The sequence below is a fragment of the Nicotiana tomentosiformis genome, chromosome 8, assembly GCF_000390325.3.
Source record: "Nicotiana tomentosiformis chromosome 8, ASM39032v3, whole genome shotgun sequence".
NCBI classification, from domain to species: domain Eukaryota; kingdom Viridiplantae; phylum Streptophyta; class Magnoliopsida; order Solanales; family Solanaceae; genus Nicotiana; species Nicotiana tomentosiformis.
In genome coordinates this window covers 119269105-119286363 of record NC_090819.1, presented here as the reverse complement: position 1 = coordinate 119286363, position 17259 = coordinate 119269105, and the positions used below count along the sequence as shown (strand labels likewise).

At 38.3% G+C, this 17259-nt stretch overlaps 1 protein-coding gene across 1 annotated transcript; it reads right to left on the bottom strand.

The window, feature by feature from the left end:
• Positions 1-1248: 1248 nt before the first annotated feature.
• On the bottom strand, positions 1249-1863 carry LOC138898050 (uncharacterized). Its single transcript, XM_070184082.1, has one exon. It carries the CDS (start codon positions 1861-1863, stop codon positions 1249-1251), a length of 615 nt encoding a protein of 204 aa, XP_070040183.1.
• Between the last annotated feature and the right edge of the window lie 15396 nt (positions 1864-17259).

The window sequence follows — 17259 nt, the reverse complement described above, 5'->3', positions numbered from 1 at the left end:
TTCAATGGAAGTATGAAATTGAGTAGACACCATGGTAATAAAGGTTTTGATAATAGAGAAGGAATTGCCTTTACATGAAAGAAGATGTGTCCAGGTGACCCTGTTGCAGTCATCTACAATGGTCAGAAAGTATCTGAAACCTTTGTATGTGGCAGTGTGGTAAGGCCCCCAAAGGTTAATGTGGACAAGTTGAAAAGGTTTGTTAGAGTTTGATGAACTTTCAGGAAATGGGAGTCTCTGTTGTCTAACCATTGGACATATAGAACATGTGAAAGATTGTCTAGAAGAAAATTTGCAAGATAAATGAGGAATAGAGACCATTTTTACAAAAGGCATATGTTCCATTCTTTGATGCCAAAGTACATCATTTTTATTGATAGAACTAGAATTACAAGCAACTGGAACAACATTAGAAGCATCAATTGCAGAATTATGAGCAGGAAAAACAGAGGTTGATTTGAGTTGAGAGAGAAGTTGATGTATAGAAATTATGTTGTAATGAAAGGAAGGTACTAATAGTACATTAGTTAGAGTGATACTAGAGGATAGAGAAAGGCATCCAAAAGAAGCAACTTTTACTTTATGACCATTTGGTAGAGTGACAAGAGGGGTGATTAAAGGTTGTATATTATGAAGTAGGTGTTTATGAGGTGTCATGTGATTGGTTGCTCCTGAATCTAGGATCCAGGAGCTGAAGTTGTTATGGTTAGCATGAAAAGATAATCATATAACCTGCTAACATGATTATCATGCCAACCAGCAAAATTTGCATAGATTGGAGAGTCTTGGGAGGTAGGCTGCTGATTTGAAGAAGGCATCTGCATCTGATGAAATAGAGACATAAGATGAGCATACTATTCCTTGGAAAACCCATATGGAATGTCTTAAGTTTGAGGTGAATCAAGCTTGGGTGGAGTTTGATCTGTGGATTCAACTTGAACACAGACATCAACTCTTTTTCCTTTGGTGAATTTAAAATCTGCTGGGATGCCATGTAACTTGTAGCACTTATCTACTGTATGATCAGGTTTGCAATACTTGCAAGAGAGTGTAGTTCTTTTTGGTTCAAAATTCACCCTTTGAGTAAAATTTCTAGTGGTGTTTGATTGACTAAGACCGGAATAGGAGTTGGCTATGAAGGAAGTGGAATCAGGAAAAAAAGTTGGGAACTAGAATTAATTTCCCTTTGCTTCTCATCTCTGATCAAAATTGAATATGCCTTTTCCACACTTGGAACATGGCTCATCATTAAATGTTACTCTTAATAGTAGAATAAGTTTCATTTAACCCTGATAGGAATTGAATGGGTTTATGTGCTTCACGGAACTCATGCATTGCACCACATGTACAAGGCCTTCCTAGAGAAATTTTATGTAGTTCATCCCAGTACCCCTTGAGTTTAGTGTAATAGGTTGCAATGTCAAACGAGCCTTGAAATGTAGAAGAAATTGATTGTTGAAGACTGTAATATTGGGAGATATTGGCAACACCATATCTTTCCACAGGGTTATTCCAGGCTACTTTAGCAGTCTTATAGTAAAGGATTATTCTAGTTATGTCCTTAGAAGATGAATTCATTATCCATGCTTTAATCATATTATTACATCGTTGCCAATGAGGATATAGAGGAGAGTTAGTTGTAGGTTCAATTAAAGATCCATCAATTAATTGAACTTTGTTCTTTGCGGACAAAGATATTAACATTCCTTCCTTCCTATCCCCAAACCCTGTACCAACAAAGAGGACAGATACTAACATGGTTCCTGGGGTATCGGAAGGGTAAAGATAGAGAGGGTGAAAAGGATCGAGGACTGATGTTGTGGAAACACCAGAAAATTTAGTTCCATCACTACTCAAAGTCATAGTTTCTAAGAGTAAAATATCTAAAACAATCAACTAGAAAACTCAAAGAGATAGAGCTATAAAGATGTCACCGCATGCGAAGACTGATGATGACAGAAAACCCTAGTTTCTGAGTTGATCTTCGTGATGCAATTATTGTGAAATTGATCGATGAATATGACTCAGAATCTCCATTAAAATAATTGAACCAGACCTCTAAATGAAAGACCTAGCCGAAAGATCTGAATCGAATGAAAGACGGAAATCCTTTGAACTCGTCAGAACCACAAAATTGTATAATTTCTGATAATTCCTCCGATGAACACTCAGATTACAGTAGTAATCACCAGGATTCGCTCTGATACCATGTTAAATTGGAGATAAACGATCCAAAATCTATGGTTCCTTTGATAGAAAACCCTAAATCGAGTGTTCTAGAGAGAACACATAGATAAGAAAATATTTATGTATTATGTATAATGTCTCTCTCACCCAATATAACCATTAGTTTTCTATTTATAGTAAAACAATAAAGAATGGCTATCTCTTACAAATGTGGCTAAAATACAATAATATTACAAGACCTCATGGTCAAGTATGTGGGCCTGGACCTGGATCCATTTCTTCTTCAGAAACAGTTGGGCCTGTATGATTTGTGCCAACTATTCTAACATTGTTTCCATAATTCTTTAAAAACAAATGAACCTATTATTATTTGGGGAGTCAAACAATATTTTCTTTGATTATATTTTTGGCAAATAATTTTTAAATATTTTGAATCGTTAACTATTGTAACTTATAGTAGTTTTTATTGTAAATTTTATTTAGCTAAAAGTTATTAGACAGAAAAAGGGCACTGACTAATAGCCCATTTGGCCAAGCTACAAAAATCAGCTTATTTTGAGAAGTATTGTTTTTCCAAGAGTGCTTTTCTCAATTTGAAAAATACTTCTGAGCAGCAATTAATGTTTGGCCAAGCTTTAAAAAATTATTTCTAAGTGTATTTTTCTCAAAGTGCTTTTCAAATAAGTGTTTTTGGAGAGAAGTTACTTTTTTCTACTTCTCCAAAACTGTTTCTGCTTCTCCTCAAAAGCATTTTTTTCCCTTTTAAAAGCTTGGCCAAACACCTTAATTTTAGAAAAAAAGCACTTTTGACATCAACAAAAAAAAAATGCTAAATTCAAGATGTATCGATTTATACGTCTTTTATACTTTGTATATTAAGTATCGCTTTAATTCAAAATGTATTTTTATGTATATAATTTTTGTATATTTATTTGTGAAGTGCCATCTTATTTTAAGATGTATTTTTAATGTATATTTCAAATATATTGTATATGTCAAGTGCCATTTTTATTCAGAATATATTTTTTATATATATGTTTTTTGTATGTTTATATGCCATCTTAATTAAATTTAAGATATATTTTTTATGTATATTTCTGTCAACCCTAAATTGTGCCACAGGGGTCGTGATGACACTTAGTCTCTAAGACTAGGTAAGTCGATTATAATAACAATTCAAGCCATTTTTTTTTATATAAACCAACAACGGAAATAATTACAAATATAACAACCTCCCAAGACTGGTAATACTGAGTCACGAACTCTAACTGAATACATGGAATGATCTCAAGGATCGAATACTCAATACTGTTTGATTAATAATTAACAGTACAATAAAATGGAAAGACTCCAAGGGACTGCGATGACCAAGCAGCTCTACCTTGAATCCTTACGATCACACTTTAACTCTGTCCGAGTCCGATATCTCCAACACCTGGCTCTGCACAAAAATGTGCAGAAGTGTAGTATGAGTACACCATGGTCGGTACCCAGTAAGTATCAAGACTAACCTTAGTGGAGTAGTGACGAGATACAATCGAGACACTCACTAGTCTAATAACATGTGCAATTTAGTATTCAAAAATAATAGAAAATAAATAACAATGATGGCAACAATAATCAACCAGTGATATACACAGGAGGGCGACAAGAAAACCATAAATATTACGCAACAAATAATGAATACAAGTACAACCAATTAATCAATTCCTTCTAATATAAATCTTTCGCCTATATGTTTTTCAAATATAAATCTTCAGGATATAATACTTTCAAATAAATCTCTTTCAAATAAATTTCTTTCCTTCAAATAAATATCTTTCAAATAAAATTCTTTTAAATAAATATCTTTTGAATAAAAGTTACCTTGTGACACAACATTTCAAAATCATAAAATACGGGTATCAACCCACTTTCATATTTACATGGCACCTCGTGCCAATTTCTCTATCACAACCGCACGGATAACTCACGTGCCAAATATCATCATAATTTAACCACGGCACCTCGTGCCCACATTTCATATCATAACTGCACGGACAATTCACGTGCCAATATCATCATTATTTACTCACGGCACATCATGCCCATATTTCATTTCATAATCCTCTCAAAACGGAAGAGTTTACTTGAGATGTAGTAAGGACTATAGGGTGTTTGATATCTGTCTTGATTTGGCGTATGGTCTCGAGTTATGGGTGTGTTGAGGGATCTCTCATGTCGTTTAGTTGTGGAGTGCAGTAGATTCTCCTGTCTTGTTGATGAGTTCAGAATCAAGAAGATTAAGTGATTACGTAGTAGTCGTGACTGTGGAAGGGTATAGAGAGATGTCAGTTTGAGGCAGAGCGGGTAGGTTATCTCCTGTGAGGTGTCCTGAGGTTGTGTGATCCTTATGATGTTTGGTAGAGAGTTCTCTTTTACCAGTGAATGATATATGTTGCAATTTGAGTTTTGATCGCTTGCGGAAGTTGACTTGACTATTACAAGGGTGAATGCGAGATTTGCAGATGATTTGAGGTATTATATGGTTTGTGTTACATGGGCTTGAGATGGATTTAGTTGAATTTCAGTGCAGGATTTTGACAGTAATGAAGTATGGGTATCGTGATGTTATCGACTATTTTGTTCTATGGATTTGAGCCAAGTGGAGGAGTCTACTATCGACGAGTTATTTGCACGGTTATGTGTCGTACTGGTTTTGGTTCAGGGTATACTGGTGAATAAGTTATGACTTGTAGAGGTCGAAATCGAGGATGACTATGGGTATATGGGAATCATAAAATAATTAAGTGGTTATTCGCGAAGGATATAGGGTACATGGAGTAGGAATTTGCTCGATTGCTTAGGAGTATGAACTGCTCCCTTGGGTGTTGGTGTACTAATGGAGCACAGGTCGTTCGGTCGGTTCAATTGAGATTTGATTAGAGTGGATGACTCTCGAGAATGGTTCTAATGGATTCAAGAATAATATGTAGAAATTGTGAATTTCGGATTGGTATATGTTAGGATCTGATATTTGCATAGGATGGTATCGAGACTTGTGGAATTTTTATATCATTGTGAATTATACATTTCAGTATCAAGAAGGTGAATGAAACAATTTTAGGTTCATATAAGGTCTCTTTAGAGTTGGTATCTCGGTTTTGGTGCTTTGGGGTGCTTACGAGGGAAGTCAACGGCTTATGGGCCCTTAGGGCGTGGTGGTTTTATACTAGGGCCTCTTGTGGTGAATTTTGGTTAAGGATCGTGGTGCTCCAGCAAGGAGAAGTATTAAATTGAAGGCAATTTGGAAGGGACTTAGAGAAATAGGACAGCTTGGTAGTATGTTAGGTTAGTACAGTAATGGATATAATCGGTTCTTTGGGTACTTATGACGTGGCTAGACTCTACAGGTGTCTTGTGGCAATGCTCTTGGGTTTTTGCAACCTACGTGGCTGGGTTGAGTTAGATAAATTCGGTTCAGATAGCTTGGTTATGTGCAAATGGGTTTCAAAGAGTTCTCAATGACTTTTACCATGGTTCGAGGGGTATATTTCCTATCGGCATGAGGAATGTGTTGCGTATTGAAATTTTCTCCGGGATTAGATCAAATAGAAGGTTTCTGACTGATCGGGTATGTATTCTGCTTGTGACTCAGAGTTGATTATGAGATTCTTATACTCCTCGTAGGAAGGCATGGTAGACACGGTGTATTGCGTGGAATTGAGATTTGCTTGTGCAAGGTCACAATTTAGTTTTGAAGGGAAGGACATAAATTCTAGGCAGCGTGGACAAATTCAGATGACTAGGCAAATGATATTACTATTCGGTATTGCCTGGTGAGAGTATACATTTCGAAAGGGGCAATATGTTTTGATGTATTTATACTTCATTGGTATTGTGGCACTCTCCTTGTTGATCGACTGTTGATATTCAAATTTTGCTAGGTGGCATGGAAGAATTTTAGAAGTATTCCTTGTGGGATGATCGTGTATGAGAGATGTGTTAGACTTTTTGGCGGTAGAGTTGGGATCAGACATGGTGATTCGTGTGTTCTATGGATTTGTAGACTGGGAGTTCTCAAGAGCAGGTTGTTCTATGGTTGTGGACTGTGAAGTCATGGCCGAAGCTTCATGGCCGAAGCTATCTAGATGATAGTATGTGTTATGATTCAGTCATTGTGGGCCTTCGGAGGGTTATTTATCCATGTGTGGGTGCCCAGAGTTGATTTGGGGATTCATTGGTAGGACCAATTAGGGTGTGTATTCTACACCGAGCTGGATTGGTTGGCTCCATACTACTATTATTGAAGGATGTGCTATTCGGTTGTTGTTGGGCTTATTCGTGTTTTGGAATTTTCTGTGAGTTACTCTTCTATGCTACGATGAGTTGTGATTTGTTGGTTTTAGGCACACATGGTGCGGTTCTGTTGTGGTCTTATAACGGAATTTGAGCGAGATAAGTAGTTGGGCATTGCATGATTGATTGCGTATTGGTTATGTCCTTTCAAGTTTTGGGTGGCATTATGTCATTAGTTTCTCCGTAGTTATGGTAATGCACTTTGAGTACTTGATGCCGAATTGCGCGTGGTTATTGACTTTGAGCATGATGGCTGGGGTATTTCATTTGGACCAGTATTTGGATAGGGTCGCTCATTACAGCAAAGTTATGTGGAAATATGATCCTTTGTGTTAGAGTTGGTGTTATGGTTCTATGGTGTGTGATGGGTTTAAGTATTTCGTTGTGGTGGTACTTGTTGAGCTTACTAGACGGTTCTCTCGTTTGAGTCATTTTTCCATGATTGTGTACATTTGAAATGTTGCTATTTGGTGCACGCATTGCACGGGTTGTGGCTGTAGATTGTATTTATGTATCATGTCACTAGAGTGGTCGTGTTGGATGAGATGAGTTCATTGAACCTAGGTTGGATACTATCAGATTTGATTACAGCATGTTTGGAAGGATAATATCGGAAGTCGGCTTAGAAATTGGATATAGTTCTTGTAGAAGGAGCGGGAGCTCCATGACCTATTGGTCTAATTAATGGTTATGAATTATGCATGTTTCTTTCATCATCGGCAGTGTACGAAGGTTTTAGAGCGAGGCTTTGTTTGATATGAGGTCTATTACCGGTATTGGGTTGTTTTGACCCGCTATTGTGATTTGAAATTTTCACTATGAGTATTTGAGTTATGTGGTACATCGTGTGAGTACATCTTGGGTTATAGATATGGCTTGAAACAACTTGTTTAGACTTATACAGTGTGTAGATGTGAGATTCTGATCTTATAGAAATTGTGGATGTTGGAAATTGGATTTTAAAGTTTATGGGCTAGGTTGAATTAAGGAACTACAGTTGTGTTGTGTTGTCGGGCCTATATGGGATAGGGAGACGTGAGATCACCCCCGGGTATGCGCATAGTAAGGTTATATGGCAGTTTGATGGCTTTGAGAACAACTCTGGACATGTTCGAGGACGAACGTATGTTTAAGTGGGGGAGGATGTAACGACCCAACCGGTCGTTTTGAGCATTTGCTCTTCGCTCGGTAGTTTATGAGCGTGAGTAGCTCTGTATGATGTATTTTGTTTTTGTGTGAATCGTCGGTTTTGGTTTTCAGATATTTCGAAATCGACTTGGATGAATGGATTTCATTGTTGAAGCTTTAAATTGGGAGAGTTGACCAAGTTTGACTTTTTAGCATTTGACCTCGGATTGGAATTTTAATGGTTTCGTTAGCTCCGTTGGGTAATTTTGGACTTAGGGGCACGTCTAGATTGTGATTTGGAGGTCCGTGGTTGAATTTGGCTCGAAATGGCGAAAGTTGAAATTTTGAAAAGTTTGACCGGGAGTGAACTTTTTGATATCGGGGTCAGATTTTGATTCCGGAAGTTAGAGCAGATCCGTAATGTTGAATGTGACTTGTGTGCAAAATTTGAGGTCAATCGGAAGTGATTTGATAGGTTTCGGCATCGGTTGTGGAAGTTGAAGTTTCAAAGTTCATTGAATTCGAATTGAGGTGTGATTCGTGGTTCCGATGTTGTTTTGTGTGTTTTGAGGCCTCGAGTAGGTCCGTGTAATGTTTTGGGACTTGTTGGTATGTTTGGACGGGGTCCCGAGGGGCTCGGGCATGGTTCAGATCGATTTCGGGCTATTTTCCTTCATGTTTTCAGTGCTGGTGTGTTCTGGTGTCTGGTGTCACATTTCTTCATCGGGTTCGCGTGGGAAATATCGCGAACGCATAGTGTATTTTGATGTCAGCAACAATTATTCTTCGAGATCGTGATTTAGAGTTGGGGCAAGTCCTCTTTGCGTTCGCGTAGTGTTGAGGTTGGTAGCTGGGAATTTGAGCGTTCTTCTATGTGATCGCGTAAGGTTAGTCGCATTCGCGAATCTTTGGAAGTAGTATTCATCGCGTTCGCGTGGGGTGCATCGCCAATGCGTAGAGTCTTTTGTGGCAGTGTGCATTTTGTTCATCGCGAACGCGATGGTTTTCCCGCGTTCGCAAAAGAGGACGTCTGGGCAGTGTATATAGTACTCTATTTAGAAGGTTTCGGACATGTTTTACATTTTGGGAGCTATGGAGCTCGGATTGAGGCGATTCTTGGAGCAATTTTCATCACAAGGATTGGGGTAAGTGTTCTCTACTCGGTTTTGTTTATATTTCATGAATCCACCTTCATTTTTGGTAATTGGATTGTGAATTTTAAAGAGGAAATTTGGGGTTTTGGCCTAAAGTTTCATAATGTGAATTTTTGAGTTTTGAACATCGAATTAGAGTCGGATTTAAGTAAAACTAGTATGGTTGGACTTGTAATTGAATGGGTTGTTGGATTTTATAAATTGTGTCGAGTTCCGGGGTGTGGGCCCGGGTTGGGCTTTTGGCCGATTTTGGGTTTTTAATTCAAGATTTGATCTTTTTCGATCGGGATTGGTTCCTTTAGCATTGTTTGATGTACTTGAGTTGTTTTTTGGTTAGTTTAGAGCCGTTCGGAGGTCGGAACGCGAGGGATGGCATCTTTGGAGCATCATTTGGCTTGCTCAGCATTGGTATTGGCTTGTTCGAGGTAAGTAACTCTTCTAATCTTAGTGCTGAGGGTGTGAAACCCTGAAATACGTGTTATGTGATCGGTATTGAGGTGACGCACATGCTAGGTGATAGGCATGTGGGCGTGCACCATGTAAATTGGGACTCTATTGTTTCCATGGCACTGAATAGTGGCCCTATTTTATTGATATCCGTGTTTTCACCATGTGATAAAGTAATTGAGCGGTCAATCATGCTAGATATCATGTTTAGGCTTTATGCCGATATTGTTTGGACCTATAGTGGTTGTTTCTTACTGTCATCTCACTGATTTCGTTGATATTTCGTACTCAGTCATATTCATGCATTCATACCATATCTGAGTCTCAGATATTATTTATTGATACATCATATCATTGTTGTCGGGCTAGTTTTATGACATTGTGAGCCCGTGAGTGAGATTGGAGAGATTGATAACTAGTGAGGCCGAGGGCTGGAGTGAGAGTGATATTTTGGGATCAGAATGCATGCCGCAACATATTATATTGATTATATTTTATATGGATCGGGTTGCACGCCGCAACGAGCCTTCAGGCTATATATATATATATATATATATATATATATATATATATATATATATATATATATTATTGGATCTGGTTGCACGCCGCAAAAATATTGGATCGGGTTGCACGCCGTAACAATATTGAATCGGGTTGCACGCCTTTGCAATATAGCGCTTGGGCTGAAAGGAGCCCCTCCAGGAGTCTGCACACCCCCAGTGAGCACAGTCGACTATAAACAGGGATTGTACTACACGTCGCAGCAGTATTGTACAGTGCTGAGTGATTGAGTATATTGAGCATAGTGGAAGAGAATGCGAGACAGTGAGATTGAGTACTCTGAGAGTGTGAGTACATGAGCTCATCATCGAGATGCATTACATTTGACATGCGTACTTGAGATACATGCATAGAGGTGCATTTCCTTCTGCTACCCAGTTTTAGGGACATCTATGATTTTACCTGTATCTTGACATGTAGGCATAGAGAAGTACTTTTCTCATGCTATTTGAAAATGAAACATCTTACTATTTGTTGAAAGGAGTTTTGAGAAAAAATACAGTTTTTAAAACTTACTTGTATATTGGCTTTTCTATAAAAGAATTGGATGTTTTTTAACTGAGCTACTTGAAAGGAAATGCCTATTTTTTTCTGGAACTGTGAACGAACTGAGCCTTTTAGTTTTGAAATTCTTGTTTTGTTATGGTACTGTGCTGTTATGAACTATGGCGGAATATTGGTGTTGGACCTGACCTTTCTGTTAGCTCGTCACTACTTTCAACCTAAGGTTAGGTTTGTTACTTATTGAGTACATGGGGTCGGTTGTACTCATACTCCACTTTTGCACCTTGCGTGCAGATGTTGGCTATTGTTGTTGCTGTGTTCGGTGGGAGCTAGATTGAAGATGTACCTGCGTCCCAGCTGTAGCTTCCTCTTATTCGTGATAGTTTTAGATATGTAAAACTCTGTTTATGTACTATTCAAACATACTATGTATTTATTTCATTTTCGCTTTGTAAAATCTATTCTTAGAAGCTCGTGATTTGTACTACTAGTTCTTGGGGAATGTATTAGATTCAGATATTTCTTTTGAATAATTGTCTTATTAATATTATTGGAAATTGGTTAGTGGTTAATTGGCTTACCTAGCGGGTTAGGTTAGGTGCCATCATGACTAGTCAGATTTTGGGTCGTGACACTTGGGCATCCTCTAAAGCTGTGCCACTGAAAATAGGTGGACTACACCTTTTAAACCTCTCAAGTCTCTTTTGTTCTTCTTCTGATGCTCCTGTCCTAACCTCAAGCTAAACCAGAATAACAGGTTGTACCGGTACTATACCCGGAACCTGACCAATGTGAACCTGCTCCTCTAGAGTCGTGGTAGGAGTCTGAGCTACTCCCCCAATCTGCGAAATATTTGGTGCAACAGAGATCAATCCCGCCTAAGTTAATGTACCAAACATACTCAGGAACTGTGCTAAAGTCTCTTGAAGTCCGGGGGTAACAACATGTGCTTTTGGTACCTGTCCCCTAATTGGAGCTATTGACGGCTCCTCAACTGCTGCTTTGACAGGTGCTCTAGTTGCGGCTCCTCCAACGCCTGGCTCTACACAAAATATCCAGAAGTATAGTATGAATACACCACGATCGGTACCCAATAAGTATCAAGACTAACCTCAGCAGAGTAGTGACGAGGTATAGTCGAGACACTCACTAGTCTAATAACCTGTGCAATATAGTATGCAAAAATAATAGGAAATAAATAATAATGATGGCAACAATAATCAGCCAGTGATATACACAGTAGGGCGACAAGAACACCATAAATATTGCGCAATAAATAATGAATATAAGTACAACCAATTAATCAAGTCATTCCAATATAAATCTTTCGCCTATATGTTTTTCAAATAAAAATCTTCAGGATATAATACTTTCAAATAAATCTCTTTCAAATAAATTTCTTTCAAATCTCTTTCCTTCAAATAAATCTCTTTCGAATAAAAGTCATCTTGTGACACAGCATTTCAAAATCATAAAATACGGGTCTCAGCCTACTTTCATATTTCCACGACACCTCGTTCCAATTTCTCTATCACAACCGCACGGACAACTCACATGCCAAATATCATCATCATTTAACCACGGCACCTCGTGCCCACATTTCATATCACAACTGCACGGATAATTCACGTGCCAATATCATCATTATTTACTCATGGCACTTCGTGCCCATATTTCATATCACAACTGCACGAACAGTTCACGTGCCAATATCATTATTATTTACTCACGGCACCTCGTGCCCACATTTCATTTCATAATCCACCCGGCAATAACTACAAGCTCCCAATTTCAACACAAATTAGACTATCATCAATTTACCAATAACAAGACAAATTTCACAAGGTATAAAAATAAATACAAGGAAACCATAACATCACATGATAATTACCAACGCAATAACCCCACATTATCACATATCATTCCTTACAATAGCCACCCTTATCACTCCTATAATAGCCTCCCTTATCCCTCCGGCCTGACAGTATTAATTGCCACCCTTATTGCTCTTATAACCACCCTTATCTCTCCTATAACCATCCTTATCACTCCTATAATAACCTCTTTTATCCCTTCGCCCTGACAATATCAATAGCCATCCTTATCGGTCCTATAGCCACCCTTATCTCCCCTATAGCCACCCTTATCGCTCCTCTCAGACAATATCCCAATATATACAACAATAGTGAAATGTCACCCTTATACCCACATAATATCAACGGTGAAATGCCACCCTTATATCCTCAAAATAATAACTCAAATAACACAGCAACTTACACTGAATATTATCACGACAACATAACAAAATCAATTCATATCACAATTTGCCCAAGGCCATAACCAATTCCAAAAATATAACAAAATTAATTAATTTCACAACAAATAGCCCAAGGCTCCATACAATGTGTATAAAACCTCAAAACAACAACAGAGATGGAAAATACTTAGTATAGGGCAACGCCTTCATTAATCCAAATTCTTGATAATTATATAGCGCCGCAGTTTAAACTTATTTCGTTAATTATTTGCAGATGGAAAATCCATAATATAATTATTTCCAGAAAATAGCAAATCACCAAACTCACGGAATTCACATAAATATACAAGCAATAACCACATCAAATTGTCATATAAAAATAAATTTAACAAATGCGAATTGAGGCATGGCAAATAGATGATTTAATAAATTCCAACAATTATCTAATTTACTACACAATATGCCTAAGACTTTAACCTAGTCAATTTTGAACATATAAACTCGAGTACGTACTCGTCACCTTGCGTACACGGCTTTTCACATTTCACAAATAGTACATAACACTCGATGCCTAAGGGGTAATTCCCCCACTCAAGGTTAGGCAAGATACTTATTTTTTTTAAGTTAGGCCGATATTCCTAAATAGCCTTCTTGCTTGAATTGACCTCCAGACAGCTCAAATCTATCCAAATTAATTGTGTAACTTCATTAAAATTCATCGAAAATAATTCCAGATAATAAAATACCAACTTAAAATTGTATTCTAAAAAGTCAGCGCGGGGCCCTATCACAACCCAAAATCTAACCATGGTCGTGATGGTGCCTATCGTGTTACAAGAAAAGCCTACTTTCCAAAATATTACTCTTAAACCGATTATAAGAATTTAATAAAATATTTAAATTTTTCATAAACTAAATCAACTCTAAATATAATAATAGAAAATACGAAAACGAGCCCCAAAAATTAGGGTGTCACTAAGTCATGAGTGTCTAAAACTATAAACTAAGATATATAAACTGTCTAACTGTCCAAAAAAAGAAATGCCAAAAGGAGTAACAAGGTCATGCGGACGCTAGCAGCTACCTTGCAATCTCCACATATAGCCGGTCTGAACTCAACGATCACCGTGCTCTAACTCACCTGGATCTGCACATAACGTGCAGGGTATAGTATGAGTACAATTGACTCAGTAGTAACAGAAATAACTAAGGAATTGAGCAGTAGTGACGAGCTAAGTAAAACAGTCTAATTATTTATTTTCACAATTTAAAAATAAAAAAAAATAAACAGGTAAACTATATAACATAGTAAATGCCACAAAGAAGCTTAACAGATAAATGCAGCAACAACACAAATAAATACAACCTCATAGCAGTGTCACTCCATCACTCATCATTCACACTCAGCAGTCAACACTCAAAACACTCAATACTCTGCGCTCACTGGTGGTGTGTACAGACTCCGGAGGGGCTCCCAAAGCCCAAGCGCTAAGCACAGACAACTCACGTGCCATCATATCAATACCTGGATCCGCACGGTCAACTCACATGCTATGCGGACAACTCACGCGCTATGGTATCAATACATGCACCCGCATGGTCAACTCACGTGCTACGCGGACAACTCACGCACTATGGTATTAATATCCTCACAACCAGGCCCTCGGCCTCACTAAATCATGTACCTCACTAGCCTCACCATCATCAACAAATAAGGGAACACAGCCCACATCAAGTATCACATCATATTAGCAAATAATAGAGACTGAGAATAATGTGAGCATGAATAAATCATAAGCATGATCTCTAACATGACAAGTTCAACAACAAGTAACTACCTAAACACAGATGATGGCCATGAGGCCTCACTGGACTGACCAAGTCTCAATCCCTCGAGGTATACACCCACACGCCCATCACCTAGCGTGGGTATCACCTCCAAACAGTCACACGATATCAAATTCTCCGGGTTTATACCCTCAAAGCCAGAGTTAAAACTGTTACTTACCTTAATAGCGTAAAATCCTACTCCGGGACGCCCTCGTCTCTGGACTCGGTCTCCAAAAGCTCTGAATCAAACCAAAAATCATAATACTACTATCAACATAGTCTAAAGAATCGAATTCCACAATAAAAACTACATAAATATGCCAAAAATCCGAAATCGGCCAAAACCCGGGCCTCGAGCCCACATCTCGAAATCAGTCAAAAAGGTAGAATAATAATCCTCGTCCTCTCCCGAGTCTAACCATATAAAATTCATCAAAATTGGACTCCGTTTGGTCCCTCAAATCCTCACTTAAACTCTTCAAAACGCAAACCCTAACTCCCTCAATTTCACTTTGAAATCATCAATCAAATCCCAAAAACGAAGATGAATTCATGAAATATAACCAAAACTGAGTAGAGAACACTTACCCCAATTCTTATGGTGAAAATCGCCCCAAAAATCGCCCAAATTCGAGCTCCCCAACTCAAAATATGACCGAATGAACAAACTCTCGTTTTTTATATTTTTCTGCCAGCTATTCTGCCTCATTTCTCATGCCAAACGATCAATAAAGTCACTTTTTATGCCTCCAATGGATTCCTTGTGATATTTTAGTCAAGTTAGGCTTTTGAATCACTCAATTTAACCTTATAATGAAGGCGATATGTAGGTTTTAGTATTTGCAAATCGTGCAGATTTTTAAATACACCGTTAGTGGCAATGTCGTAATTAATCTGCAACATCTCGCAACTTAATGTTTTAGTAAAATGATCGTACATTCCTCATACGATACCCAAATTCGACAATTCATTTTGCTACGGGTCCATAATTTTGATACGGATCTAATGCTACAATCAAAAAAGAAATCAGACCTCATTTGTTCAATATGATATCATGTATGCTTGAAGAAACGGCGTTGAAACATATGAAAAACGAGCGCAACACAACCCAAACCTATCCGAATCTCATCCGAGGCCCTCGAGGCCTCAACCAATAATTCCAACAAGTCATATATCACTACCCGAACTTAGTCGAACCTTCGGAACACCCAAAACAACACCAAAACACCAAATCAGCCTCGGATTCAAGCCTAAGAACTTCTAAACTTCCAACTTTCGCCAATTCAAACCTAATTCTACCAAGGACCTCCAAATTACATTCCGTACACACTCCTAAGTCTAAAATCACCCAACGAAGCTAATCGAATCACAAAAAATCCACATCCGAATTCGTTTACTCATAAGTCAACTTTCGATTGACTTTTCTAACTTAACTTTCTAACTAAGAGACTAAGTGTCTCATTTCACTCCAAAACTACTTTAAACCCAAACCTACCAACTCGATACAACTCAAAACAGCTGAACAACACATAAATAAGCAGAAATGAGAAAAACGGGGCTACAACTCTTGGAACGACTGGCCTGGTCGTTACATCCTCCCCTTCTTAAACAAACATTCGTCCTCGAACGTGCCAAGAGTTGTTCTCAAAACCATCAAGAACTCTCTCCGAACCCCAATGGCACAAAACCAATCCGCCAGGACTGAATCCTTCTAACTCAACCAAGCTATGCAGACCACCAAAAACCCAAGGACATTTCCACAAAACACCTGTAGAACTCATTACCTCATACACACCCAAATAACTAATCATACCCATTACCATGCCGATCCAACCTACTACCAAGATGTCCTATCTATCCGAGTTCCTTCTGAATTACCTTCAAATTGATACTTTGCCCCGCCATAACACCACAATCCTCAACCCAGACTCACCACATGAGCCCCAAGCATCAAACCACACCGCCCTAAGGCTCATAAGCCGCTGAATACTCTCTTAAATATCCCCAAAAGTACCACAAGCACGCGCTCACACAATCAACACCTCAGTGCTCAAGCTACAGTTAAAACCCGGACTCATGTCCTCCAGACTGGCCCGACATCAACACACAGAAATCACATCTCGCACCTCATCCAGGGAATCACAAGCCATCGATGCACAACTAATACCGAGCGCTCATGTGCGCATACGAATGCGTGGAAGGAATTCAAAGAGTTACACTTCAAGCTGAATCAATACCGCACGAAAAGAATTTAAGAATGTGAAATTTTCCTAAAGGTTCTGCAGCCTCTCGAATATAAGTACAGACGTCTCTGTACCGATCCGCAAGACTCTACTAAACCCGCTCATGACTCGTGAGTCCTATGTAACCTAGGCTCTGATACCAACTTGTCACGACCCAAAATCTAACCATGGTCGTGATGGCGCCTATCGTGTTATAAGGCAAGCCTACTTCCCAAAATATTACTACTAAACCGATTATAAGAATTTAATAAAATATTTGAATTTTTCATAAACTAAATCAACTCTAATTATAATTATAGAAAATAAGAAAACGAGCACTAAACATCGGGGTGTCACTAAGTCATGAGCGTCTAAAACTATAAACTAAAATATATAAACTGTCTAACTATCCAAAAGAAGAAATGACGAAAGGAGTAACAAGGTCTGGCGGACGCTAGTAGCTACCTTACAATTTTCACAGATAGCCGGCCTGAACTCAACGATCGCCGTGCTCTAACTCACCTGGATCTACACATAACGTGCAGGGTGTAGTATGAGTACAACCGACTCAGTAGTAACAGAAATAACTAAGGAACTGAGCAGTAGTGACGAGCTAAGTAAAACAGTA

Coding starts and splice junctions, on each gene's coding strand:
- LOC138898050 (XM_070184082.1), bottom strand. CDS start 1,863: ATGACTTTGAGTAGTGATGGAACTAAATTTTCTGGTGTTTCCACAACA.